The following is a 27,884-nucleotide window of genomic DNA, read 5'->3' on the forward strand; positions in this document are numbered from 1 at the left end:
GGTATATCGTGTCAAATGCGGCCTGACAAGTTGAGATGAGTGAGAAGGGAAATATTTCCCCCGAGTCGGACGCTAGCAGTAGATTGTTTAGGATGTGAAGGAGAGTGGTTTTGGTGCTGTGGTCAGCACGACAGGCAGACTAAAAAGGGTGGAAGAGATTGTTGAAACAAGAGTGGTTGTTGAGCTGCTTCAGGACAGCTTTTTCAAGGAGTTTGGACAGGAAAGGGAGGTAAGAAACTGGTCGATAATTTTTCATAATGTTTGCATCAAGGCTGGGTTTCTACAGAAAAGGCTGGACGATTGCAGTTTTGAAAGTGGATGGAAACGTTCCAGTGAGAAGGGATGAGTTGACAATATTGGTGATTGTGGGAAGAAGCTGAGACACTGGGAAGGCTGGTAGAGGATCGAGGTCACAGGATTTTATTGTGTGAGTTCAGCGTGAGTTGAGATCAGTCACACCGACAGACACTTTACTGGCACTTGACACCCTCGAGGTTATCTTTATGGCGTGCAAGGTGGCGTGTTCTGCCTGACCTATCTGGTGATAATGCAGTGTTGACTCTCTCTTTCTCACCCTCTCTCTCTGTATCTCTGTTTCCTCTTCCTGCACAATTTTCAATTCCTTCTCTATTTGTCTCTGTCTGCTTGGTGTGCTCTTTCTCTCTTCATATACATGTGTTTACATACGCAAACCATTAATAAATACATTAAAAAAACATGAATATAAATCAGTCAAAACAATCAAAAAGCATAAATCAACAACAGATGTGGCAAAATGTAACTGTGTACTTGTTTGCACAAGTAAACAGTTATGTTTTATTAGGAAAAAGAATCATGGAATAAGAACAGTGGGTTAAAACAGCAGTTTGATAACATTTCACACACACACACACACACACACACACACACACACACACAGGCATATGACTGAATGTGGCCAGATAATGATTTCCAATGCTAAATTGATATACAGGCTTCAGAAAAAACAAAACAGAGGAAACTGTTGCTGTTAACTGAAAGTAAGTTAGTAAATTTATGTGGGAAGAGGTGAAAAATGAAATAAAAAAGCTAAATAACTGATTTGACGAAATAAATGATAAATGAATTTTTAAGCAGAAAACAACCAAGAATGAACGAATTTACGAACGAATGAAGAAACACATATGTACAGATAACAGGTCGTGGAATCATCAAACGTAAGAGTTCGTCTGCTCCTTTTCAACGTTTGAAATATCTGTGTCTGAAGGTAAAGGAACTGGCAAGTATGGTTGCGAACATGAGTTTTGGTGCATGTGGACAATGAAAACAGGAGCAGGTCTTCAATTCATCAGATATAACATAGTATTGGAACATCACACCAGACTGTTGTAGTTATATTGTTGGTTTTGATCACACATGCACATACATACACAAACAAACAAACATGCAAACACACACACGTCCCACACCACGCACAAACACACCCTTGTGAGAGCGCTCAGTAACTGTGCATAATCGTTCGCAAATAATTCGCGTCAAAATACCCCATGGTCTATTTGCAAACGACACTATTTTGGAGATTCCTGTCAAAACTCACGTTCTGATCTGTCACCAACATGCTTTTTAATTTCTCCAGTTACAGGTAATGCACAATTCATTCAGTCAAATCAGCTATTTTTAAACTGTTCAAAGTTCAAGTCCTATTTCCTTGCTTCCCTTGATTTTAGGATTGTGAGAGCACGTTAGTGAACTTGGTCAGCAGTGGCTTCCCAATTTCAAGAAAGAGCGCGGAAACAGCTAGAAATGGCTGATGTTTCACTGGTTCCAGGAAATGAAGATTCTCTAATATATCAGAACGAGGTCGAAGCAGACGTTAAATTGTAAAATGTGTGTGGTGAGAACGTTTCGAAGTTGGCAGTACACGAACAGTCCGCAATTACACGCTGGTCGCAATTAGGGATACCTAACCTACAGAATCCGATTATCAGCAACAACAAAACCGACATACCACAAATAATTCAAACATAATAACCAAATCTATATTCTCAAAAAGTAGTCTTCGAATAACATAATAATAGTAATCTCATAAGAGCAGCAACAGCAGAAACAACAACTGAAACAGCAACAACAAACATCAACAGTATGAAGAAGAAGAAGGAGGAGGAGGAGGAGGAGGAAGATACAATGATGGGTTTAGAATCCGGAAGTAGAAAGAAATGACAATACAAAAAGGTAGAGGGGTAAAGAAACAGAAAGTTGGGAAGCTTAATAGAGAAATGGAATGCATATTGAAAAAAACAACAACAAAACAGAAAACAATCCTGAATGCTTTAAGTGGAACAATTTCTTTTCTTTTTCCACGCCTGCATTTCTTCGATGGTGTCTGGCAACTTCCTGTGACGTGTTTCCGGCAGAAGCCAGATGGAGACAGCGGCAAGGCAGCACAGACATCCCACCATCACTCCTGGGGCCCAAGGGGTCTCTTTGCGCTAGGAACACGTATACAAAAAAGGCCTAATTCATCAAAATCGCTGTGTTCCTGAAAAAAATATAATGTGAAGGAACACTGATAGTATTACAAGACAAGAGAGATGAAATGCAAATTTCGAGATAGTTTTAACTGCCAGTGATAATCATTGCAGTTGAGTAGCCTGAGTGTCCCCATTCCTTGACATTTTGTGCAAGTTTACAACAACAGCACATAATGATATCCATATATCAGTATCAGATTCAGTAGCTCAAGGAGGCGTCACTGCGTTTGGAGAAATCCATATACGCTACACCACAACTGTGAAGCAGATGCCTGACCAGCAGCGTAACCCAACGCGCTTAGTCACATATGCTAAGTAGTAGAGGCGCAGTATGTTAATAATTAAAGAGCTGTTGTAAAGTCGGTAAGACGCTGGATTTCTTATCCTTTTCGGCATGATGTTGTGTTCTGGAGAAAGTCATTTTACTCCAATTTTCCTCACTCCACCCTGGTTTGAACGGGTACCTAACTTCAATTGGGGAAGATTAAACGACGAAAGTAGAGAATTTGGCCTCGCTTTCTTATGCCGAGTCCCAGACACAGTGTCACAGTCCTAGTGGCTGTAAAAACTCGGGGAATATTTCCCTTCTCATTCTTCTCGACTTGTCAGCCGCCTTTGATACGATAGTCCATTCAATCCTTCTTTCTTGCCTTCATTTTACATTTGATATTAACGGTACTGCTCTCAGAGGGTTCAAATGACATCTGAACGACGGAGTCCAGTCTGTCTTAGTTGATAATTGTCAGTCTGAACCCGTTAAAGTCGAACACGGAGTCACACATGGATCTGTTTTAGGCCCAGTTCTCTTCACACTGTACACTGCTCATCCAGCTGAAATTATCAATCGACCCAATGTCAGTCACCATTCGTATGCTGATGACACACAACTTCAGAAGTGATACCCCTGAAAATTAGCCCTCGCTCTTGCAAGAAACATCTGACTGCTTCCTAGACATTCAAAACTTAATGACTCTTAATAAGTTACAATTGAACACAGACAAAACCGAAGCAATTATAATAGGAACTAAACAAAAACTCCTTTCCATCACAAGTGACACAATCAAACTTGGAAGCACACCCATCCCTCTTTCCAGATCAGTCAGGAACTTCGGCGTTGTCCTTGACAACACACTGTCCATGCAAAAATCTATCAGTCAGACATGTCAGTCCTGCTACTGTCAATTGCGGCGCATCAGTTCCATTCGGAAATATCTGTACACCGATACAACATATCTAAACTTGTCGTTTCTCTCATTCTCTCTCGCATTGACTACTGTATCTCTCTATTGTCTGGTTTGCCTGCTTCATCCATTCAGTCCCTTCAACGCATACAAAAAGTCTGCTGCACGACTTGTCAGAAAGATCTGAGCACATCACTCCTCTTTTGCAACATCTCCGTTGGCTTCCTGTCTGACACAGAAGAAAGTACAAGATCAGCACACAATGTTATAAATAATTATATTCACAAATCTGCCCCTTCCTATTCCTGTGGCTGCCTTCACCTCTACACCCCATCTCGCTCTCTACGTTTGGCTCCGGGTGCACTCCGTTTACGCATACCCAGATTCAAACACTCCACTGTCGACGTCTGATATCACTCAAATTGAAAAAACGTTAAATTAAAGAAAGAACTCCACTGTCGACCGGCGTTCTGTCTCTGTCTCTGGACCCTGCTTTTGGAATGAACTTTCTCTTTTGCTTCGTCAGGTCTCCGCATTCAGCTCTTTCAGGTCTGGGCATAATTCCTTCTCTTTCCATGATAGCCTCCCTCCCCTGCCTCTTCTTTGTCTTCACTTTCTCATGTTTAGAGTTATGCATACGTGCGAATGACTGGTGTGAAAGCGCTTTGATTTGTCTCTGCATATAAATACTGAATATTATAATTACTATTATCATTATCAAAAGGCTGTGGGACGTTAAACTGAAGACCCATTCTTTATTGGATTTACTTTGGCGTCTAATTTTATGCTGGCAGAAACGTTCATCAATCTGATAAGTGAAACTGACTATACCTACCCACACCAAGAGAAAAGGAAGAGCCAGGCTAGTCAACCTGATGATGCCTGCAATGGTTCCTGTACCTACAGATCTGAAATAGACAGAATTTTGTAGCAAACAGTCAATATCTCTAAACGTGATAAAGACGAACTCGTCTTCAAGAAAAGCAACAAGAACGAAGGCATAACTATCAGCCTCTACCAGAATAGACTGATGTTATACGTAATTTTTCTTTCTTTTTGTACAAAACTAACAGGTTTAGAGAAACTGTCGTTTCATAGTCTTGTTTCCATTGTTTATTCAACTGCAAATGTTACTGGAGAAGCAGTCATTTCATTGTCTTGTTTCCATTGTTTATCTATCAGTAAGTTATGTTATTGTCTTTTGTTGCTGTCCAAATACCCCTTCATGAGGGGCTGTAGCCTATATATAAATAAACCGTTCATTCGTTTTATTTCTCTCTCTGAACAAATAGCTCCCTAACTCTTCTCATCACACACACACACACACACACACACACACACACACACACACACGCGCACACACATCCACCCCCACTCCCCCACACACACCCCAACACATACAAACATACAAAACTACCCCACCAACACAAACTAACGTACTTCATGTATCATTATCTGAACATTGTAGAGTGATCGCAGCGGGCAATACACAGACCTCATGGTTGTGGGGAAGACCTCCATGTAGAAAACAAAGAACACAGAGAAGGAACCATTCACTGCGAACATGCCCACGTACTCTGCTACTGTGGCCAGGGTCAAGGTCACTCCCTGCCCTCCACCTGGTGAACACACACACACACACCACACACACACCCCTGTAATGTTCGTCAGGTAATTTAAAGCGATATTCACAGAGTCACATCCGTGAACACATACACGCACACGCACACGCACACGCACACGCGCGCGCACACACACACACACACACACACACACACACACACACACACCACACCACACACACACCACACCACACGACACACACGCATGCGGGTGCGCACACACATAGTGGAAAACAAAAGCACAGTTTAACAACTCTAACATCACTAAAAAAAAAAAAAAGGGTGACTGACTGTTCAAACATTGGTTTTACTGCATTTCCTGTAGAATTCGCCCTCAATGTGATGCCACTTAATACATCATCAAGAGAAGGGAAATAACTCTGGAAGGCTGAATATTTGATCGAGAGTGGTATATCTCCAAACCATTTTCTCGAGATCTCACCTTTTGGCTGATTTTTCTGGATACTGACTTATGACTTGAAACACCGCTTTCTACTAATTTTTCATCGGCACTCAAGGGGTTAAAACCAAACAGATTTTATTTCTATAAAACGGGGTGAAGGTGTAAAAGAGATTCTCAACCTTTTGAAGACAGCAAATCAGTGCCATTTGAATACTGCATCTGACAAAGTGCCATTTGTCTCTGTCTCATATGGCTTTTCCTACTACTACTGCTACTTCTGCTAATATAATGATAATGAAATACTGAAAATAATAAGAAGTAGCAGCCTAGTAGTAGCAGTAGCAGTAATAGTTCTAAAGTGTGCAAATACAGAACACTACAGGCTTTGAAATGACACTCCGAAGACTTTTATTAGACATCACGAAGACATTTCAAGTTTCACACTAGATAAAAAAAAAAAAAAAAAAAAAAAGACAAATAAACAAATCACGATGACTTTACATGCTGCACTGAACAGCCTGAGACAGGAAATATCAATCAGCCAAAAGGGTGTCCCTGACGCTTCTTTTCCTAAGCAGTGAAAATGAAAATGTTTATGGGTTCATTAACAAGGCTATACAGGAGATGATCAGTCCGCCAGTGAGTGTCCCTATGATGTTTATACGTCCCCAGTAGTTGTCACTCACCCAGCGTTGAAAGGCCCACCGACACGAACAGAGACAATCCCGTGAACAGGCCGAAGAAAAACCCCAACGGTCTGCGACGGAATCTGAAAGGGGCACAGCAATCATCAACAAGCTACATGAACTTGACAACACCAGTAACAACAACAACAATAATAGTAATGCTAGTAATAATAATAGTAATAATAATAATATTATTATTATTATTAACATTAATAATAATAAAAATAATAACGATAATAACAACAACAACAATAGTAATAATGATAATAATAATGATATCATCATCATCATCATCATCATATATCATCATCATCATAATCAGAATCATTAAAAACATGGAAGTATCAACAATGATTATCATTGAAACATCATTATCTTTCTTTCCTGACACAAGCGAGGAAAGAAACAGAATCTAAAGAATCTAAACGGTATCCACAACGTTTCCTGGTATCCCGCGACATTGGCGAAGTCCACTGTCCCATCAAAACTTCCAACCATTTCGCTGCAGCACAACACATCTAGTTTTTATTGGCTCACTTGTGTAAACAAAGTGAGCCTATGTTTTAACCCGGTGTACGGTTCTCTGTGTGTGTGTGTGTGTGTGTGTGTGTGTGTGTGTGTGTGGTAAACTTAAACATTGCCATGTTCTCTGTAAATACTTTGTCAGTTGACACCAAATTTGGCATAAAAATAGGGAAAAATCACTTCTTCCCAGTCATCTTGATTAAAACAATACTGCACCTCTGGGATGAGCACAAACAGGAACTTCTTTTGCTAAGCATGGAAAATATATTTCTGGTGTATGTCTCTGGTGCAGATAGTAAAAAATGGAATAATGCTAGGGGGGTTAATTTGCTTTAAACTGATCTTTCTCATCTTAAACATTACATTTTGAAATTATACTCAATACATAAAAAGCTTGTGTGTTTTACTCTCAGTGTACAGGGCTTTCACTATGTTCATTCGCCCAAGTGGTCTGTTTTGAAAAATACTAAAATCAATGCTATGAGGGGACTTTATAGATCTATTGGCTGAGCCCTGAAGATCATGGGCAAAAATCATTTGCGTACACGTATTTATACATATTCAAAGCACGTGCTCATATTCCTCGCGAACGTGAAGGACGCCATTTTGTTTCAAGTTGTTGACCTGCCCATTCAATCCTATAATTATTCAATCGACAATACACAATAACATGTGATGGAAAGTTGGAGGAGGAGACCGTTAAATATTTATTCAGAGAAAGATCTGTGAACGCCTCATCACTTACTGGATTATGTCCCAAACTGCCATAAAAATATCAACAAAACCAGTCGGAATTCACAGTTAAAAATAATAAACCATGAGAGTTAATACCCTTGATGAAACGTACAAATTTCCAATCTTGACATTTCTCAAAATTAAGTCTTTTCACTTCATACGACGTTTAGAAGTACTTGTACTTGGCTCTACATGTTATTAGTTTAACAAACTACTCAATTTTCATATCAACTTTAAAACTATAAAACTGGAATGAACATAAAAGAGAAATTGAATTGACCGTGTCGTACATTCCCGGCGGGTGTAACTAAACTCATACATCTATCTAGATCCAGAGAAAACAGCTAAATGTTGCAGTGTGATTGCGGCGATAGCCACGTCTCCTTTACCGCGGACTTAAAAAGAATTCTTAATTGCGCTTAGATTTTTGAATGCCCAAGATACACCAGAATAATATTATTAAACAGCGTTGTCACTGCAAATACCGCAATTGATTTATTACCCTTAAAAAAAGCATGTTTAAATGTTAAATCTTTGAATGTCAGTTAAAGAGCCACAATAGCGTATTGAGTAAGACAGTTTCTTCTCACCCGAACATGTTGGGTTCGAATCTGCCTTCAGAGCTTTTTTTTTTTTTTTTAACCCGAAGCTTTATAATAACAAATACAGGACACATTTGAACGATTAGATTTTTTATTTTTTTAAGTGTATCAAGTGAGTCTTGAAGGCCTTGCCCCTCTGTACTTTTTTACGTGGCGATAGCCTTGAGATGGCCTTAGTGGTCGGCGAGGCTCTAAGCACCATAATGTGAATTTGATCAGTCGTGTTGGGGTACGCTGCTGGTCAGGCATCTGCTTAGCAGATGTGGTGTAGCGTATATGGATTTGTCCAAACGCATTGACGCCTCCTTGAGTTACTGACACTGATACTGATTCTATTTTATTTCCATCCCAGCCTTCCACTTCATGATCTGAGATGGCAGATAATATGTACACCGATCTTAAAACACATTTGATTTTCATTCCTGAACATTGAATGATAAAAATGAAAAAAAAAAGTTTCCAAGGAGGCTGAGTCAGGGTGTTTGATCCAGTATTCAGCAGTGAACAATGCACCGTTTCGGCATGCTGTTACGACTTTGGAAAGGACCTTCACTCCAGTTTTATTTACTCTAACCCGATGTGAATTGTTACCTGCCTTCAGCTGGCGATGGTTAAAACGGCGGAAGGAGAGGACTGGGCCCCACCTTCCTATGCTGATCCTTAAACACACTGCCCCGGTGGCATTGAAATGACTTTATAACAGGCGCAATAGCCGAGTGATTTAAGTGCTGGACTTTCAATCTGAGGGTTCCGGGTTCGAATCTCGGTGGCACCTGGTGAGTAAAGGGTGGAGATTTTTCCGATCTACCAGGTCAACATATGTGCAGACGTGCCCTCTTCGTGTATATACGCACGCAGAAGATCAAATATGCACGTTAAAGATCATGTAATCCATCCAGAACATCCCCAGCATGCACACCCCCGAAAACGGAGTATGGCTGCCTACATGGCGGGGTAGATGAAAAAAATACGGTCATACACGTAAAATGTTAAATGTTACATGTTTGTCTGAGTGTATAGGTGTGCGTGCCTGAAATCTGACTGAATGACACAGGAAACGAATGATGAGCGCCCAATGGCAGCCATCAGTCGGCTCTACCCAGGTAGACAGACTGTTGTGTAAATGACTCCGTATTTGTAAAGCGCTAAGAGACTGGTCTCCGACCGAGGATAGGCGCTATATAAGTATCCATATCAATCAATCAATCAATCAATAAAATGTGATCGTTCAATTTTCTTGGCGAAAACTAATTTGATAATAATAAGAATGATAATAATAATGGTAAGAAGAAGAAGCAGGAGAAGAGGAAGAAGAAGAAGAAGAAGAAGAAGCTTCGGTAACCAGTGAATCCAGTGATCACCGCAACACAGACCTACACGGACCCACCTTGGCATCAAGAAGAGTGCCAACAGAGTGGAGGGGATCTGTAGAAGAGACAGGAGACCAAAGTTGAGGAACCTGTTCCCAGACAGCTTGGCAGACCCCAGCATCGCCCCGTAGTAGAACAGATTGTTGGCCAGCCTGGATAACATGCATTCAGTCTTTTTTTTTTTTTTAAAGGAACATTCTTACTAAGTAAAAGGTGAGCTCAATCATCATACAAAATACTTCTTCGTTTGTCTGGAATCAGATACCCCTACCGTCAACAAACCCGTAGTGACCATAAACAGTCCACGAGTCCATTCGCTTGAACACGGATGTTCTATCAGACAAAGTAAGTACGTTTTGAAGGGATCGACCGTCTAATTATCTTTGTGTGTGTGTGTGTGCTCGAGGAAGCTTATAGTGCCCTGGCCATACCCTCCCAAGTAAACACATCGGAGAAAATCTAACGAAGAAATACCAGGCCACTTTTTTTATGATACAGGCCTATTTATTGCCCCGTACAGGGTTACAAACACAAATACACATAAAAGAAAAATTCAGCCATTGCAACCAGTGGATAATATAAGATTGAAGAAAAAGAAAATTAATAGCCAGTCACCACGGGTTGATAGAAACAGACAGACATGCAAAAAACGATAACAAAAACAGAAACGGGCAATGTGTGTGTGTGTGTGCGCGTGTGTGTATGTGATAGATATTGAGAGACAGACAGGAAGACAGGGACAGAGACAGGTGACAAGAAGTTAAGAGAAATGGAAAAAAAGAGAAAGAGAAAGATGAGATACAGAAAGAGAGGCATACTCTACAAACACACACACACACAAACACACACACACACAAAAGGGACAGGCACAGACACATACTTTACCAGACAAAGGAGCAGACCAGGAAAGGCACCAGAACAACACGATATCGAAACAAATCCAGCACAGTGTGTCTGGTAGAGATCGCTTCCACCCCATCTCTCCCAGGAAGTTCAGTTTGGTGATGAACACAAGCATCAATAATGTCATCCTCGGTTTTTGTCACAAGAACGTCTGTTTGGTGAACAACAGCATCCCCTTCTTTGCAGGCAATGTCAACGCCCGTTTCTTCGTTCTCATTCAAGTCTTCATCCGTATTTTTCTCAGAAACAAGTACTGGTTTCGTTAATTCATCTTCGTGGCCACTGATGACAGTGTTCCATCTATTCTGAACAGGGAGACTGTTGCCGTTAAAGGCTTGCTTTTGGAGGAGGGGCTGAATGTCTGCGAAATCTCTGCCGTTCATCTGACAGGCTTTCTTCAGGATCCTCTCCGCTTCCTGAATTTCTCCTGTCGCCAACAACCAGCGGAGGGACTCGTCCAAGAAGCTTTTGCGTGAACAGAATGCAAAAGTGAGAGCTGGTCTTTACACTGTGTATGAGGTTATTGAAGTATATCAAACACACACACACACACACACACACACACACACACACATACACACACACACACACACACACACACACACATATATATATATATATATATATATATATATGTGATGATGGAGTCTCCCGTCAGACCGACGGATGAGCAGGCAGGCAGGCTTATCTGTCGGTGTGTGTCCTCATATCCTCATATGGGAGAAGAGGCCGATTCTAGATGTGCAGCACTTCCCACAGGTGTTGCAAGGGAAAACGTCTCCAGAAGTTGAGCCCAGCTTCCTTCGCTCACGCTTCTCCTTAATGGCCTGCGTTATCTTGTTTTCAAACGTCTTTATGCTACCAGAGCACAGCATCCTCCAGCGAGAGCGGTCAAGGGCATCAGTTTCCCAGGAAGCGATGCCTATGTCACAGGCTTTGAGGTGTGTCTTCAAGGTGTCCTTGAAGCGCTTGCAGGGTCTTCCAAGTTCACGGTGGCCTTCCTTCAGCTTTCCATGCAAAAGCATCTTCGGGATCCTGCTGTCTGTCATGCGGACAGCGTGTCCTGTCCAGCGTAGCTGGCACTGGATCAGCAGGCCTTCAATGCTGGGCAGGCCTCTCTAGGACCTGGAGGCTGGAGACCCTGTCGTCCACTTTATGCCGAGGATCTTTCGTAGGCATCTCTGGTGAAACTGCTCAAGTTGTTGAATGTGACGGCGATACGTCGTCCATGTTTCACAGCAGTGCAACAATGTGGTCAGCACAACAGCTCTGTAGGTTTTGATTTTGGTGCTGAGCCTGATACCTTTGTTGTTCCACAGCCTGTTGTTGAGTCTGCCAAAAGCGGAGCTGGCCTTGGCGATGCGCAGTGTCCCTTCTGCATCAAGGGCTCCACTGCTGCATAGGGTGCTGCCCAGGTAGCAAAACTTGTCGACTGACTTGATCTCTGTGTCATTGATCTTGATTGCTGGTGGGGGGGGGGGGGGGGGGGGGGGAGGCACTGGCGTTCTGTGAGCTAGCCGGTTGGTATATGGACTCGGTCTTGCTGAGGCTGATGGTGAGTCCAAAGCACCTGCAGGAGGTTGGAAACCTGTCCATAATGAACTGCATGTCCTCTGTCCTCATGGGTGTGTGCAGCAAGCGCGCAGTCATCAGCAAAAAGGAACTCTCTCAACAGTGCCTCAAACACCCTGGACCTGGCATGGAGTCGCCGCAAGTTGAAAAGTTGGCCATCTGTGCGAAACTGAATGTAGATGCCCAGTCACAGTCTTGGAAGGCATCAATCAGCATGGCAGAGAAGAGAATGGAGAACAATGTGGGTGCCAGGACGCAGCCCTGCTTCACTCCATTTACCACAGGGAACGGATCCGACATGTCCGTATTTTCCTGTACTCTCGCCTGCATGCCATCATAAAGAAAATTAATATGTATTGACATAAAGCATTATACTACACTACACTACACTATGATATAGTATTACAGTACCTGTACTGAATCACGTCATTCACACCAAATCTGCTAAGGAATTCCTTTGATGGAATCCTCTGGGGCAACGTATGGTAAGATGGAGTTACAATAGTGGAAAGAATAGTTCAATTTCACTCTTCTAACGGAGCTGGGCCACTGCTTACTGAAGGAATCTCAACAACATAACAACTGCTATCACATGATCAAGGTCGAAGCACTATGAGAGAAAAATGGCAGATGACAGCCCCAACTCCCAGAAGCTGGTTGAAAAAAACCCCAACACAAAACAAAACAAAACAAAAAACACCTCGGTAACATGTTGACCAAGAAATGACAGTTGTACTTGAACATAGCTACCATTTACCAAGGTAAGAGGAGGCTGGCGAAATACACGGAGGCAAGGGCAAGACTGAGGTATCTCCAGGACACGCCCTGCAGACAGTAGGCCACCACGGCGATGAAACAACAGCCACAGGCGCACAATACGCCATCCAGAATGCTGGCCAGACATCGCCATTCATGGGGCAACAGCTCCATGACCATCATGTAGGCTACGTTGTCCATGCCCTGTCAGGATAAAAAAGAAAAAAAGAAATTAAGGATCCCCATCCCCCTATACACACATACCTTCATCTCCCCTACCCCTGCAAAAACGCCATCAAAAAATGAAAAAAATGTCACTATTTCTGTCCCTCCAGTATTGTGCAATACTCTTTCTATCCTCCTAACCTCTTTTCAATATGTACAGTACAGTGCAATACAGTAAAACACTACATAACCTTACCACCCCCTGAAAAAACCCCACAAAAACCAAACAACAACCACAACAACAACAAATTAAAATAAATGAAAAAAAAAAAAAAAAAAAAAAGAATAACACAGATTCTAACTCACGGATGCGAAAAAGCCAGTCACGATTCTGCAAAACAACATGATTTCATACATGTTGATGAAAGTCATGGCGACAAGAGACGCCATAGTGGCCACAGCACAGGTCACGTACACTTTCCGCCGGCCGTAGCGGTCAGCCGGGACAGAGAAAAGTAGAGCGCCAACTGCCTGACCAGCGAAGAACCCTGTCTGGGTGAGCTCCGTCAGCCCTGTCTTCTCACACACCAGCGACCACTGAGGAATACACACAGAAACGTCATGGTTCTTTGGCGATGCGCTTCTGCTGGAGCTCAGAGAGCAGACCCCTGAGCATGTTCAGCTGCATGTACAGATATATCAGTTCCATATGGCCAAGTGAAATGGGACAAACTGTCCCACCAAAATCAAAATTTAGTACTGTGAAGGGTAACAAATTACGCAATCTCAAGTCGTCTGTCCGCATCACTCACCATTGTTTGACGGTGGTTGGAACTTTTCTTTTCCTGGTCAGATCATATTCATGTTGATGTGAAACCACATCAAACGCAAAACAACCCACATATTGAAAACATACATCCCAAATGTAAAAACAGCAATGTCATCTCTTCTGTGCATTTTATACACCAGTGAGAACGAACACAAACATGATTCTCTTTTGATTAGTGATACCTATTCTGTTTAGTTTCAGTTTAAATGAGGTTTCAAATTCTGTGAACAGATTCATATATGCAATACAAAATCTGCTGTTGAAAAAGGCAGCAGACTGGGAGTGTGTGTGTGTGTGTGTGTGTGTGTGTGTGTGTGTGTGTGTGTGCACATGTGTGGGGGGAAGAGTGTGGCGGAGGAGTCTGGATGTGTGTGTGTGTGCTTGATGATAGGAAGAAACACACACACACACAGACGCACACACACACACACAGACGCATGCACGCGCGCGCGCGCACACACACACACATGGTTTCACGCCAAATTACCTCAGTGACAAAGGAGGTGTGGGAAGGCATGGAGAAGTTGACACCAGCCACACAGGGAAGAGAGTGAGTGGAGGATGTACCAGAAGTGTTGACAGTGACGTCAATGCTACACTCCTCAAACTGTGTGTGGTGGAGTGTGAAGTTGGTGACGTCATCTGGGAGATAAGCTTCCACCTGGGTGATGTTATCCATCTGACTGCACTGGTGATCTGGCTCGTAACCTGTAAGACAGACATATACATACAAGTATCACACGTGCGAACACACAAACACACACACACACACACACACACACGCACGCACGAACACACACACAAACAACACAAACACTCACACACTCGGGTGTCTTTTAATATCCAAGCAGTGTTTACCACATGATTTTAACAGGAACAGCCCTTTTGTTTGCTGAGGGCAGCCTACATTTGTGTGCATTTAATTCATGCTGTGCACGGGACATGGGTTTACCGTCACGTCCGAATGACGAGAACAAAGACCACCACTTAAAGTCCTGTGGTGGCTGGGGGTGTGGGAGTAAATATCCGGAGTTTATCGGGCTCGAACCCGTGAACCCTAACTCCCAAGTCGGATGCGTTACCACTAATTTCCAGTCATGTTGACAGAGATGTGTTGTATTGTATTGTATTGCATTGTATTGCATTGTATTGTATGGCATGATGCATGGTATTGTAATGTATTGCATTTCAGTGCTTTGCGTTTTTGTGCTGTGTATTGTTTTGCATTGTAATGCACTGTACTATACTGTACAGTACTGTATTGTAATGTATTGTATTTCAGTGCAGTGCAGTGTACTGTATTCTATTCTTTTGTATTTTATGAAATGGTACTTCAGTGCATTGCATTGCATTGTATTGTTATGTATTGTATCGTGATGTGTCGTCCTGCATTGCATTGTATTGTTGGCTACCGCTATTATCAGCTGGTCAGAACTGTTTCAACAGACTGACCTATAAAGACAACGGCGAAGACTGCTACGTTGTTGGCAAAGCTGGAAAACAGGTGGAGCATTAGCTGGATGAGCTGGTACCGGCCCCTTCTGCCAAGCTTCTGCAGAATGGGCTCCAAGTCCACGGCACATGTTTCGTCTGAAGGTGATCTCCCTTGGTGTGACGTCACGTCACGTGTTTTTCCGTGTCCCTCCGCGGGGGTGATGGTGGCTGCTTCGTTGCCTTTCATGGTGACGTCAGGTCAGTGACAGTGCTCGGCGATGGTTACGTCTGTCCCTGAAGATGAGTGGGGGAAGGATGAGAATGGATAAGACGTCGTTTATTGTTCTGCTGTAGTGTTCATCTGTTTGTCTGTCTGTCTGCCTGTCTGTGTGTCTGTCTCTATGTATGTATGTCTGCATTAATGATGTCCACTAAATGGCATGAATGAACAAAACGTTTTGCTTTCATCAGGGAACTATAAAAACCATTGTACGCCCCAGCTGACTTTTTGGCTCATGTGAATATATGTAATAACTGTTTGTGTGTGTGTGTGTCTGTTTGTCTGTCTGTCTGTGTATTTGTATTCTGTGTGTTTGTCCGTCTGTCTGTCTGTCAGTGCGCCCCTGGTAAATCTTAACACTTTGTCTGTCGACACCACATCTTAAAATTGGACCAAAAAACACACAGAAAAACAATTCTTCCCACACATTATAATACAAGTCCAAACCAGATTCGAACCCTGCATGTTCGGGTGAGAAGAAACTGTCGTACCCATTACACCATCGTGGCTCCTTAACTGACGTTCTAAAATTTAATATTTGAACAGACTTTTTAAAGGGCGATAAATCAATTGCGGTATTCGCAGTGACAAAGCTTTTTAAAACATATTATTCTGGTGTATCTTGGGCATTCAAAAAATCTTTAAGGGCAATTAAAAATTCTTTTTAAGTCCGCGGTAAAGGAGACGTGGCTATCGCCCCAATCACACTGCAACATTTAGCCGTTTTCTCTAGATCTAGATAGATGTACAAGTTTAGTTACACCCGCCAGGAATGTAGTACGACACGGTCGATTCAATTTCTCTTTTATGGTCATTCTAGTTTTATAGTTTTAAAGCTGATATGAAAATTGAGTATTTTGTTAAACTAATAACATGTAGAGCCAAGTACAAGTACTTCTAAACGTCGTATGAAGTGAAAAGGACTTCATTTTGAGAAAAGTCAAGAGTGGAAAATTTTTCGTTTTATCAATTCAAGGGTTTTAACTCGCATGGTTTACAATTTTCAACTGTGAATTCCAACTGATTCTGTGGATATTTCTATGGCAGTTTGGGGCATAATCCAGTAAGTGATGAGGCGTTCACAAATCTTTCTCTGAATAAATATTTAACGGTCTCCTTCACCAACTTTCCATGACATATCGTTGTGTATTGTCGATGGAATATAGGATTGAACAGGCAGGTCAACAACTTGAAACAAAATGGCGTCGTTCGCGTTCGCGAAGAATATGAGCACGTGCTTTGAATGTGTATAAATATGTGTACGCAATTGATTTTTGCCCATGACCTTCAGGGCTCAGCCAATAGATCTATAAAGTCCACTCGTAGTACTGATTTTAGTATTTTCCGAAAAAGATCACTTGGGCGAATGAACATAGTGAAAGCCCTGTACACTGAGAGTAAAACATACAAGCTTTTTATGTATTGAGTATAATTTCAAAATGTAATGTCTAAGATGAGAAAGATCAGTTCAAAGCAAATTAAACCCTTTAGCATTAATTACAGATTGATTTCCCTTGTTTACTATCTGCACTAAAGACATGCACCAGAAATATAACTTCCATGCTTAGCAAAAGAAGTTCCTGTTTGAACAAAAAATGATAAAAATGACTGCTCTTGATGCTGTGTCGGAATATCAGATCAAATTACCGAGTTTAGATAATGAAAAAAATATAAATATAACAGTAAATTCAGACTGCATATAATTTGGCTTCTTTTAATTTTTTTTTCTTTAAAACTATAAAACTAGAACATAAAGGAGAAATTGAATTGACCGTGTTGTACAATCCCGGCGGGTGTAACTAAATTCGTACATCTATCTAGATCCAGGCTAAATGTTGCAGTGTGCTTGCAGGGATAGCCACGTCTCCTTTACCGCGGACTTAAAAAGAATTTTTAATTGCCCTTAAAGATTTTTTGAATGCCCAAGATACACCAGAATAGTATGATTTAAACAGCGTTCTCACTGCGAATACCGCAATCGATTTATCGCCCTTAAAAAGCATGTTGAAATATTAAATTTTTGAACGTCAGTAAAAGGAGCCATGACAGTGTGTTGGGTAAGACAGTTTCTTCTCACCCGAACACGTGGGGTTCGAATCTGCCTTTTTTCTTCCTTTTTTTTTTTTTTTTTTTTTAACCCAAAGCTTTATAATAACAAATACAGAACACATTTTAACGATTAGATTTTTTTTTTTTTTTTTTTTTTTTTTTAAGTGTATCACAAGTGAGTCCTGAAGGCCTTGCCACTCTTGTTCTTCAAGTAATTGATATTGAGGACGAAAAGCATTTAGGAAATTTACATTGCTATTTCTGTGGCAGATAAGGAAATGCTAGAGCTTTAGCTTCCATTTGTTTTGATCATCCACAAGGAGGATGTTGCCTGCCATTAATAGAGAGGGCTCTTGTCCTGACGGTGACGTAGTCTGAAGTAAATATTTGATGACACTTTGTACTCCATTTGTCTAGCCACATATATGGACATAGATTTTTTCACTGTGCATGAGGGCAATTTTGCATCAATGTTCACAGGGCAGCTGTCCATTTATTTATTTATTTATTTTAGTCAGATACGCTTATGTTATCAGTCGATATTTGTAATCTTCCGTATCTAAAACAATGAGTAACAATATCAGAAATACCAAATCTAAATTTTGTCGATGCACATTTATATCTGTTCAAGTTTCAACTCAATGTATGGTTCAATGGCATGTGATGTTTTGAAAAGTCTAAACTGTGCAAATCCATCACTGGTTTGAATATGATCCTGCCAGTCTTGCCACCTGCAATAAATAATTCGTTGTCTAAAGCACTTTGAAAAACATGCAATATCTTCAACCTCCTGACTGTCCCACACAAATGCAAAACCATAAGTATTCAAACACTGCCGAACACTGGTTGCTCACGTCTTTTTTGCCAATATTAACGAAAGAATATAACATATTATAAGCTTTAAATGGAAATCTGTTTTCATCCATTCTACTCAATCTCAACCAATATTTGATACATTCAAAATATAAATTCAAATAAATCGGATATCTCCCCAGATCACCATAAACAAGATCATTTGGAGATCGACTGTCAACATTGAGAAACCGTTTCATTGCACATAATGTGTTTTTCTGTTGCTACATTATTTTCCAGTCCCCAGATTTCTGCTCCATAGTGCAATATTGGCTGAACTTGAGAATCAAACAACCTACCAAATACACTAAATCAGTTACAATCTATTTTATACAAAATAGGAAGTATTACAATAACTGCTTTCTTTGCTTTGTTAGCTATATCCTGACATGCGAAACTGAAACTGAGTCTAGTTGGAAAATAAATTCCAAGATATTTGTACACATTAACAACAACAGTTCTTTCGTTACCATACAACCATCTTTCATTTCTTGCAAAAAACAACAATACTCGTTTTATCCATGTTTACTATTAAGTGCAAATTACTAGCAGCAGTATATAAATTATTCACTTGTTGCTGTAAACCAACTGTTGTTGTAGATAACAAAATCATATTGTCAGCAAACAGTAAAACAAACAATTTAATCAAATCAAAAGTAACGCCGTGCTGACCATTCTGCATAATTTCTAAAGCAAGTTCATTGATAAAACGTTAAAACAAAACAGGGCTACAAACACCACCCTTGTTTAACCCCACGAATACAGTTCACACACTGTGACAGTTTTGCCCGTGATCTCTCTCTCGCTTTCACTTCATCATACATACTTTTCACACAACGATACAACTTACCAGTATACCTCTAATTCCATTTTTCAACAAAACAGGCCATAAAAGTTTTCTAGAAACAGAATCAAAAGCCTTCTCAAAATCCACAAAGCAACATATGATTTTCTATTATTTGCAAAAGCTGAAAGTGAAAGAGAGACAGACACAGAGAGAGACAGAGACAGAGACACAGAGAGAGGGGGGGAGACAGAGGCAGACAGAGAGAGATCCATTTTTCACCAGATGGTATGGAAAGCAGTCAGTACTAACCAGTAAATACAATGTCCAAGAGAGGAATGGCCGATAATAACGAAGGAAATATGTTCAGCGTCACTTGGATAACCTGGTATCAGCCTCTACCTCCAAGGTGCTCCAAGATGGAGTCCAAGTCCACACCTTTCTTTTCATCGGAGTGGGGCATCGTCAGGTTTTCCTTGTGTCGCGTGCATTTTTGCGTCTGCTTCTGTAGGAGAATGACAAAATAACGATTTAATTCCTGAGCAGAGATGAAAACAAAAACTTCGGAAGCAGAAGCTTGATAAAATAACCCCCTCCGCCCCCCAACCCTCTAATTTACTGAAATAATAAACTAGACACCGAAAATACATCTACCCTGTTTTTATCGATTTTAAGAAGGTATTTTCGCGATTGTGGCATGATGTAGTGTGGGCAACCAGGAACACGTTAAAGTGGGTCAGAAGCTGATCAACACCATCAAACAATGCAATACGCAAAACCAACTGTGCAGTACTTTTTTCAAGGAACTGTCGGTGATGGCCCCACACTTCGTGTCCACGGGACGTTTTTCTGTCTCCTACAGTCTACAGCATCTTCCTTGAATGTATAATGACTGGAAGGACACTCAGGAACAACCAACATTTGAAGACGTACAGTCACAGATCTCCGATCTGATTGATAAGCTGACAGGCAGTGAAGGACTAGCAAAGATGGTGAACTGCTTGGCCGAAACATCAACAAAGTACAGAATGGAGATCAGCATCCAGAAGACAAAACACATTTACAAGCTGACCGTAATGAACTTTTCACATGGTGTTGTATGGACGTACTGGACGAGGTTAATGAACATAAATGATTTACTGAAATCAACTTTTGAATCTGGCGATGATCGAAGAACGTCCTGCATCAGGTAGAGTTTAAACTTCGATCAACATATTGTAGAAACAACACTTACTGTAGGTCGTTATACTGCATATATTTTTTTTAACCATGTGGTCTTCTGTTTTAACAGGTTTCTTACATGCTGTCTAATGATAACAAAGTATGGAGTGACAGTTTGCATTTGTATATGAAAAACAAAATCGCAAACAGTATGATTCCGTCTAATGTGTCACTTGTCTCACATGCCTTGTCATTACCAAACTACAAAAGCTGTTTGGTAAATCTAATCGCATTATCACAGTTGTTTACAAAGGTTTGTAGTTCTCTCCAGAAATTTAGAACAACGTTGCAAGACCAGAATAGATTTTTTTTTTTTTTTTTTGAAAAAAAAATCTTTTCCAGAACGTGCATTTATCACTTTCAGTTATATGCATCATCTGTAACGTAACCTAGTCTGATGTGTTTGTTCCAATGATTTTATGGAGAGGTCTGATCTGATTTTTTTAAAACTGCATTTGATAGAAAGTGTGTTCCAATTAATATCATTTGAAAATTCTTTGTTCCATTTGTTAAAGCAGTTTGGTTTGAGTTTATCCATTAGCAAGGTGACAGTATACACGTGTCCTTCCTTTGGTGTCATGAATTATTTATATAGATCTTGGCATGCTTCTTTTTACTTCCACGTAAATCAAAACAAGTATTAGAATGTTGTCTTTTATTGCACATACACAACCTGAGAACTCTTAAGAAATGTGTCTGAATTTCATACTTACCTTTACACTGTCGATATGTCATGGATTTTCCATCTGGATACACAAAGTCTGCAACGCGAAAGATACACCGTACTAACCATTGTTTGAATATTATTGTGGATGGTGCTCTCATTCAAATAAACAAACACAAAGGCTACTTTTGTGATTGAATTTGTAATCTCGTGTTGAGTCAGACATCAGCTGCGCGAAAGTGCCCTTTTACCCAAATCTCTCATAATAATTTACATCTCTCTTCTCATCAATAAAATAAAATATTTTAACGTCAGTGTCATTTTCCTTTGAACACTTGCTGTCAGTATCCTGAAAAGAAACGAAATATAACACTTGCAGTCAGTCTCTTAATTTTCTTCCTGAAATGAAACGAAAATAAAACACTTGCTGTCAGTCTCTTACCTTTCTTCCTGAAAAGAAACAAAATACAAAACTGAACTCAAACTGAAAAAAATGTGACTGTGAGTGTCCTTGTCTAGTCAATTAAAAGAGCATGTGATTGTGATGATCCATGATCATTTAAGTGCATTTAAGTGTCAATGTATTTGGGGTTTGGCTTCACAACTCTCCCGTAGCGGGTCACCACTGGGTCAGGCTTGGCTGGCATCGCTGCTGGCGTCGCCACAGAGGCTGCTCCGGCTGGCATCGGACAAGCAGGGTTGGTAGTGACTGCGGGTTGGCGTGAAGGTGGGATCACCTAGTCTGATGTGGTGGCACTGCGATACAGCTGCACTGTCAGGGATTGCTGCATTGGACCAGTGTGTGCTGATCACGAACACCCTGCAGTGTGGAAGAAGTGTGGTGGGCAAGGGTACAGTCACGTGGGAATTGTAGGTTTGCAGACTGTCTGTGCTGAACCCTTGGTCTTGCTGGATTGCCACGAAACTGCGAGGTTATGGAATTATTGAAAGGGTTGCTGTCAAGCTGTGGACCAGGTGAACGGGATTCTCTCACTGGGAAAAGGTGCTGTCTGTTACGCACGTAGTCGGTTCCATCTGAGGTGACTATGTATGACCTTGGAGAGTGATGAGCTGACTTCACTACTGCAAGTTGCTGGAATCCCTTGTTAGTCTGCATGTGCACCACCTCACGTGGTCTCAAAGGTCTCAAGTCTGTAGTAGATTTATCATGCTACCTTTTCTGCTGTTGACGAGCCTTTTTCAGCTGACTGGAAATCTTTGAGGTGTTCAGGGGCTTGGGTTTCAGTAGCTTTGTTGCAGTAGGGAGTGCAGTACGGGTGCGTCTGGAAAGCAGACGTTGTGCTGGTGAACCCATTCCACCCACTGGCTTGCTTGACAGCGTTTTCAGCAAGGCCATTGGACTTTGGGTAGTAGGGACTGCTTGTGGTGTGTCCAAAGTTCCATTCTTTGGCAAACGCTTGAAATTCTTGGCTTTCGAATTGTGGACCATTGTCAGTCATGAGCTTCTCTGGAACACCATGAGTAGCATATACCCATTTCATCTTTGTGATCACACTGTGAGGAGGTTTCAGGAAGCATGTCCATCTCAAACCACCCACAGTACATGTCTACAACTACCAAGTACTGGTGGTTGTTCCAGTCAAAGATATCTGCTGCAACAGTTGCCCATGGGAGGTCACGGACAGGGTGATTGAAGCAGGGCTGCTTTTGGAGATGGGCCTTGCAATTGTTGCATGCTGAACACTGAGTGACCACATCTTCAATGGCCTGGTGCATCTTGGGCCAGAACACCACATCACTGGCGAGCTGCCTGGTATGGTCCACTCCCATGTGGCCTTTGTGAAGGGTTGCAATGTAGGTTGACTGTCGGTCTTTTGGGACTAAAGCTTCCTGTCCTTTGAGAATGACGTTATTCTCGATCACCAGTTCATCACGAAATGGGAAGAAATTCTTCAGATCAGGTGGTACACTATGCTCATGGAGGGGCCATCCCTCTTTGATGAACTGGGCCAACTTCTGCATAGTTGGATCTGCTAGAGTTTCCTTCTGTTGAAGACGGGCTGGAGCTGCATGCAGTGGCTTCTTCACAATTGTGATCAGGGGTTTATGATCGGTTTCAATGATCACTTTGTGTCCATACACGAAGTCATGGAATTTCTTGCATGCTAAGACAGCAGCCAGGAGTTCCTTTTCGATTTGTGCATACCTGGTTTCAGCATCGGACAGGGCTCTGGATGCGTAGGCCACTGGAACTTCATCTTGTAGACATGCTGCTCCGAGTCCACTCTTGGACGAGTTGATGGACAGTACCACAGGTTCTGCTGGGTCAAAAATCCTGAGTACGGGAGGGTTCATCGGGTCTTCTTTCAGTCTATCAAATGCAAGCTGGTGTGCTTCAGTCCAACTCCATACAACATCATTGCGTAGAAGTTCTCTCAGAGTTGCAGTCTTCTCAGCACAGTTCCTGATGACCTTGTTAAGGTAGTTGGTCATGCCCAGGAATCTCTGAAGTGCTGCCTGGTCCACTGGTGCAGGCATGTCTCGAATGGCGTCAGTTTTCTCAGTGTCTGGCTGTAGACCCTTATCGGTGAACTTGTGGCCCACAAAAGTGACGCTTTTCACCCTGAACTTGAACTTGCTGAGGTTCAGCTTCAAGCCAATCTGTCATGCTCGATCCAGAACCTTCTTGAGGTTGGCATCATGCTCCTCTGCAGTGGAACCCCAAATGAGGATGTCATTGACAATGATGGCACATGGGTATCCTTCAAACAGTCTTCATAGCTTGTTGGAAGACTTCTGACGCAGTATTGATGCCGAAGGGCATGCACAGAAACCTGTACCTGCCATAAGGTGTGCTGAATGTAGTGCGATGAGGTAACTCTTCATCCATCCTGATTTGCCAAAATCCTGCCTTAGCATCTGGCGTGGAGAATACCTTCCCATTTCCAAATCGTGATGCCACGTCGTCAGCAGTGCACATGGGATAGTGTGGTCTCCTCAAGGCTCTGTTTAAGTCTCTTGGATCCAGGCAGATTCTGAAGTCACCATTCCTTTTTCTGGTTGCCACCATCTGTGACACTCACTCGGTAGGCTCAGTTTCTCACTTGATCACGTCTTTCTGCACCATTCTGTCAAGTTTATCCTTGACCTTTTTCTCCATGGCCTGGGGAACTTTCCTTGCGGGTTTGATGACAGAATCGATGAGAGGGTCAATTCTCATAACATATCTCAGAGGGAGTGTCCCTAGCTTGTCATCAAACAAATCTGGATATTCTTTGACCATCTGTTCATGGAAGGTGGCTTCTGTGTCTGTGCTCACTTCATGCACAGTCTTATCAAGCTAAATGAGTCTCAATCGCAGGGAGTCATTCATTCAGGCCTATGATAAGAGTGGCTTGCCTGTCAATGACCTGAAAGGTGATCAACCCTGTCATTTTGCCAGTCTTGCAAGGAAGGTCCACTGTGCCAAGTGTGGTAAATCTGTCCCCGCCATAGGCAACCAAGTTGACTCCTTTTGTCTTGTTGATCACTTCCTTCTTTTTGACCATCTTGAACTTGTCCAGAGGCAGGACATTGCATTCTGCACCCGTATCTGTCTTCAGCTCAGTGTCATGTGCATTGATGCATGCTGTGCAGTGTATCTCATTGCGAATTGGTGCATGAGCAAGTGCATGAACTTCCCATTCTTCTACTGGGTCATATCCGCTGATGACATTGACAACTCTTGTCTTGTCTGGTCTTCTTTTTGATGAATTGCAAACCTTCGCAAAGTGGTGCATCTTCATGCATGAAGAACATTTCTTTCCATAGGCTGGGCAAGCCTCCTTCTTTGGACTAGGTTGGCGTCCACAGTAGCCACATGCCTTTCCGCCCAGTCATTGAAATGATGATTTTGCCTTTTGAGAGAGAGCGCTGACTTCACAGTCTTCTGACACCTGCTCAGTGTGTTTCTCTGCAGTTTCATGTATCTGGCATAGCTGGACTGCCTTGTGGAGAGTCAGATCTCTCTCTTTCAGCAAGTGTTTGCGCAAAGTATCTGACGTCACCCCACAAACAATTCTGTCACGTATCAGAGAGTCTTTGAGTATGCCAAATTCAAAGGTGTCTGCCAGAATCTTCAGTGCTGTTATGAAACTTTGTATTGTTTCACTGGCCTGTTGATATCTGGTATTGAATTTGTGTCTCTCAATGATGACACTGGTCAGCGGGTTGCAGAACTCACGAAACTTTGCTTTCAACACAGTCACGCTCTCACATGTTTCAGCAACTTCTGTGACATCACCATTGTCATTCCTCACTTCTGCAGCATAATTGAAAGTCTTTTCCTTCTCATTGGCATCCTTTCCAGCCATATTCAGCAACATTTACGCCTTTGTTCACTCATTCTTGTTGTTGTATGCAGCTTCTACAAAAATGTCAAATTCTGCTTCAAACGTTCTACAATTGTCGGCGACGTTGCCCTCAAAAAGGTTGTGGCTTTCTAAGACCTTGCATTGTGAACTGGCTGACGTATACGTACCACTAAACCACGTACTGTGAAAACCAATGAAACGTCAGTGTCTCTGTACCGTTACTGCGTTTTCTGTGTCGGAGAACGTCACTACCACTAAAAACAAAATTGAGCAACCGCCGCGTCGATTGATTTCTGTAAAATGTAAGCTTTTACCTGCTGCCTGAGACATGGGCCTTTCAGAAAATACAGTTCAGTGGTTCTTTTAGCTTCTGATACCATGTGGATGGTGCTCTCATTCAAATAAACAAACACAAAGGCTACATATGTGACTGAATTTGTGAAGTGTTGAGTCCGACATCGGCTGGGCTCAAGTGCCCTTTTACCCAAATCTCACACAATAATCTACAATTATTGTCACTGTTAAATTTGTCATCATAGAAAATGTTTTCAGGAATTAAATTAGCAGACTCCCTTACCTAATTTTACTAACATATTCTTTTTCTGCTTTAAAAGTATATTTCCAAAGAGTATTTTATCCGAGCTTCTTAACTGGAAGGTGTGACGAATCTATCAAAATCTTCGTTCATTAACTTAGCAACTGCCACAGACCTATACGCAACAAATATGTTGTTGACTTCGTTGTTGTTGTTGCTGCTGCTGCTGCTGCTGATTCTTCTTTTTCATCTGCTTTTTCACTACTAATACTACTTCTCTCTCTCTCCCCCCACCCCCACCCTCTCTCTCTCTCTCTCTCTCTCTATATATATATATATATATGTGTGTGTGTGTGTGTGTGTACATGTAAATATAGATAGATACACACACACACACACACACACACACACACACACACACATATATATATATATATATATATATATATATAAAGAGAGAGAGAGAGAGAGAGAGAGAGAAGTAGTAGTTGTAGTAGTTGTTGTTTTTGTCTTGGTTCCTTCAACCCCCCCCCCCCCCCCCTAAAAAACAACAACAACAAAAATAAAAAAACAACAACAACAAACAAACAAAAAACAAAACAAAATAAAACAAAAGAAAACACACACACACACACACACACACACACACACACACACACACACACACACACACACACACACACAAAAGAAAAAAAAACGAAAGAAAGATACGGGGATCGTTATAGTCTGGGGAAATGTACACCTTTTCCCCAGTGAAAATTAAACTGGTGAAGCTAGAATTGTTACACTCCTACCAAAGTTACCTTTGTAAATGAACTTGTCTGTCTAGGTATTGATCAGTTTGATTTCCTTATGAAAATATGTCAGTCATTTGTTTTTTGCAGAGCAGTGCAAAGTTATTGTTATGGGAGTATTGTCTTCCCTGCATTTTTCTGTGGTAAACAATTTCTTGATATCTTCCTCCGGGGGGAAGATGCCAGGGGTCTCTTCTATTCTTCATACACCAATAATTCTCTGATCCTTACCACCCGAGCCTCACTCCTCCTTCTGTACACCTGTTTCACTTAAAGATTAGCCGTTTCCAAAAATAAATGAATTTCTAGATGAATGAATTAATTATTTAATGATCTAATTTAAACATAAATGAATAAACGAATGAATAACTAACTAAATCAAAAACTATTGTCGAAAAATGAAATCAACTCAGAGAATGAGTCTTGGCAACGAATGACGATCACTTGATAAGGGAATTTCTTCTTCTTCTTCTCATTTTTGCTCTTCTTCTTTAGCATCGCGGTCTGCAATCTTCTCGTTTACCCATATCTACACATTGGCTTTCACTTACTGTATATGACAATTTTTACACCCGTCTTTTCGGTAGCCATAATCCGTTTTCGGGAGTGTGTACCCATAACCCTCTGATTCAAAGTCATAGTCATATACTTTACGCATACGGCTATTATGCCTTCTCTCCCCACCCCCCACCCCCGCTTACTGATTACTTGAAAAATCTGTTGTTAAGTTTAATTGTGTGTTGAGGCAAAACATGGCTGGACACTGTCTTTTTGCAGTCTTTGTTTGCATGTGCATAATGTGGTGTTCTGTGATGTGATCTGATGTATGGTGGTTGCCACTGACGACCTAGTGGTTGCAGTATTCTATTATATATTTTTGTTCAGATGGGGGTTTGAATCCATAATGTCCCCTTTTCGGCAGGTGAAGTTGGCGGATGCAGTTGGATCGTTGGGATTATTTGAGGCGGGTGTGTTACCGTTGTTTGTGCACAGGCTTCTCTTTATAGCTGGTTGTAGGGCCAGAGGCGTGCCATGGTTGTGTAACAATGTTTTGTGTGACACAATTTATGTGTGACGTTTTTTTCTTAAAGTCGTATTT

General features: G+C 41.6%; 1 protein-coding gene across 1 annotated transcript; it reads right to left on the bottom strand.

Moving 5' to 3' along the window:
* Nucleotides 1–884: 884 nt before the first annotated feature.
* Nucleotides 885–25,914, bottom strand: LOC143297212 (solute carrier family 22 member 7-like). Its single transcript, XM_076609423.1, has 13 exons — nucleotides 25,771–25,914; nucleotides 21,193–21,240; nucleotides 19,571–19,763; nucleotides 15,312–15,587; nucleotides 14,347–14,567; nucleotides 13,397–13,627; nucleotides 12,867–13,069; nucleotides 10,520–11,002; nucleotides 9,652–9,786; nucleotides 6,403–6,485; nucleotides 5,187–5,310; nucleotides 4,527–4,599; nucleotides 885–2,468 (listed from the first exon to the last, which is right to left on the bottom strand). The coding sequence occupies exons 4-13, from the start codon at nucleotides 15,538–15,540 to the stop codon at nucleotides 2,310–2,312; spliced, it is 1,941 nt and encodes a 646-aa protein (XP_076465538.1). The 5' UTR covers nucleotides 15,541–15,587; nucleotides 19,571–19,763; nucleotides 21,193–21,240; nucleotides 25,771–25,914; the 3' UTR covers nucleotides 885–2,309.
* Nucleotides 25,915–27,884: the final 1,970 nt, after the last annotated feature.

The sequence above is a fragment of the Babylonia areolata genome, chromosome 22 (assembly GCF_041734735.1).
Source record: "Babylonia areolata isolate BAREFJ2019XMU chromosome 22, ASM4173473v1, whole genome shotgun sequence".
NCBI lineage: Eukaryota > Metazoa > Mollusca > Gastropoda > Neogastropoda > Buccinidae > Babylonia > Babylonia areolata.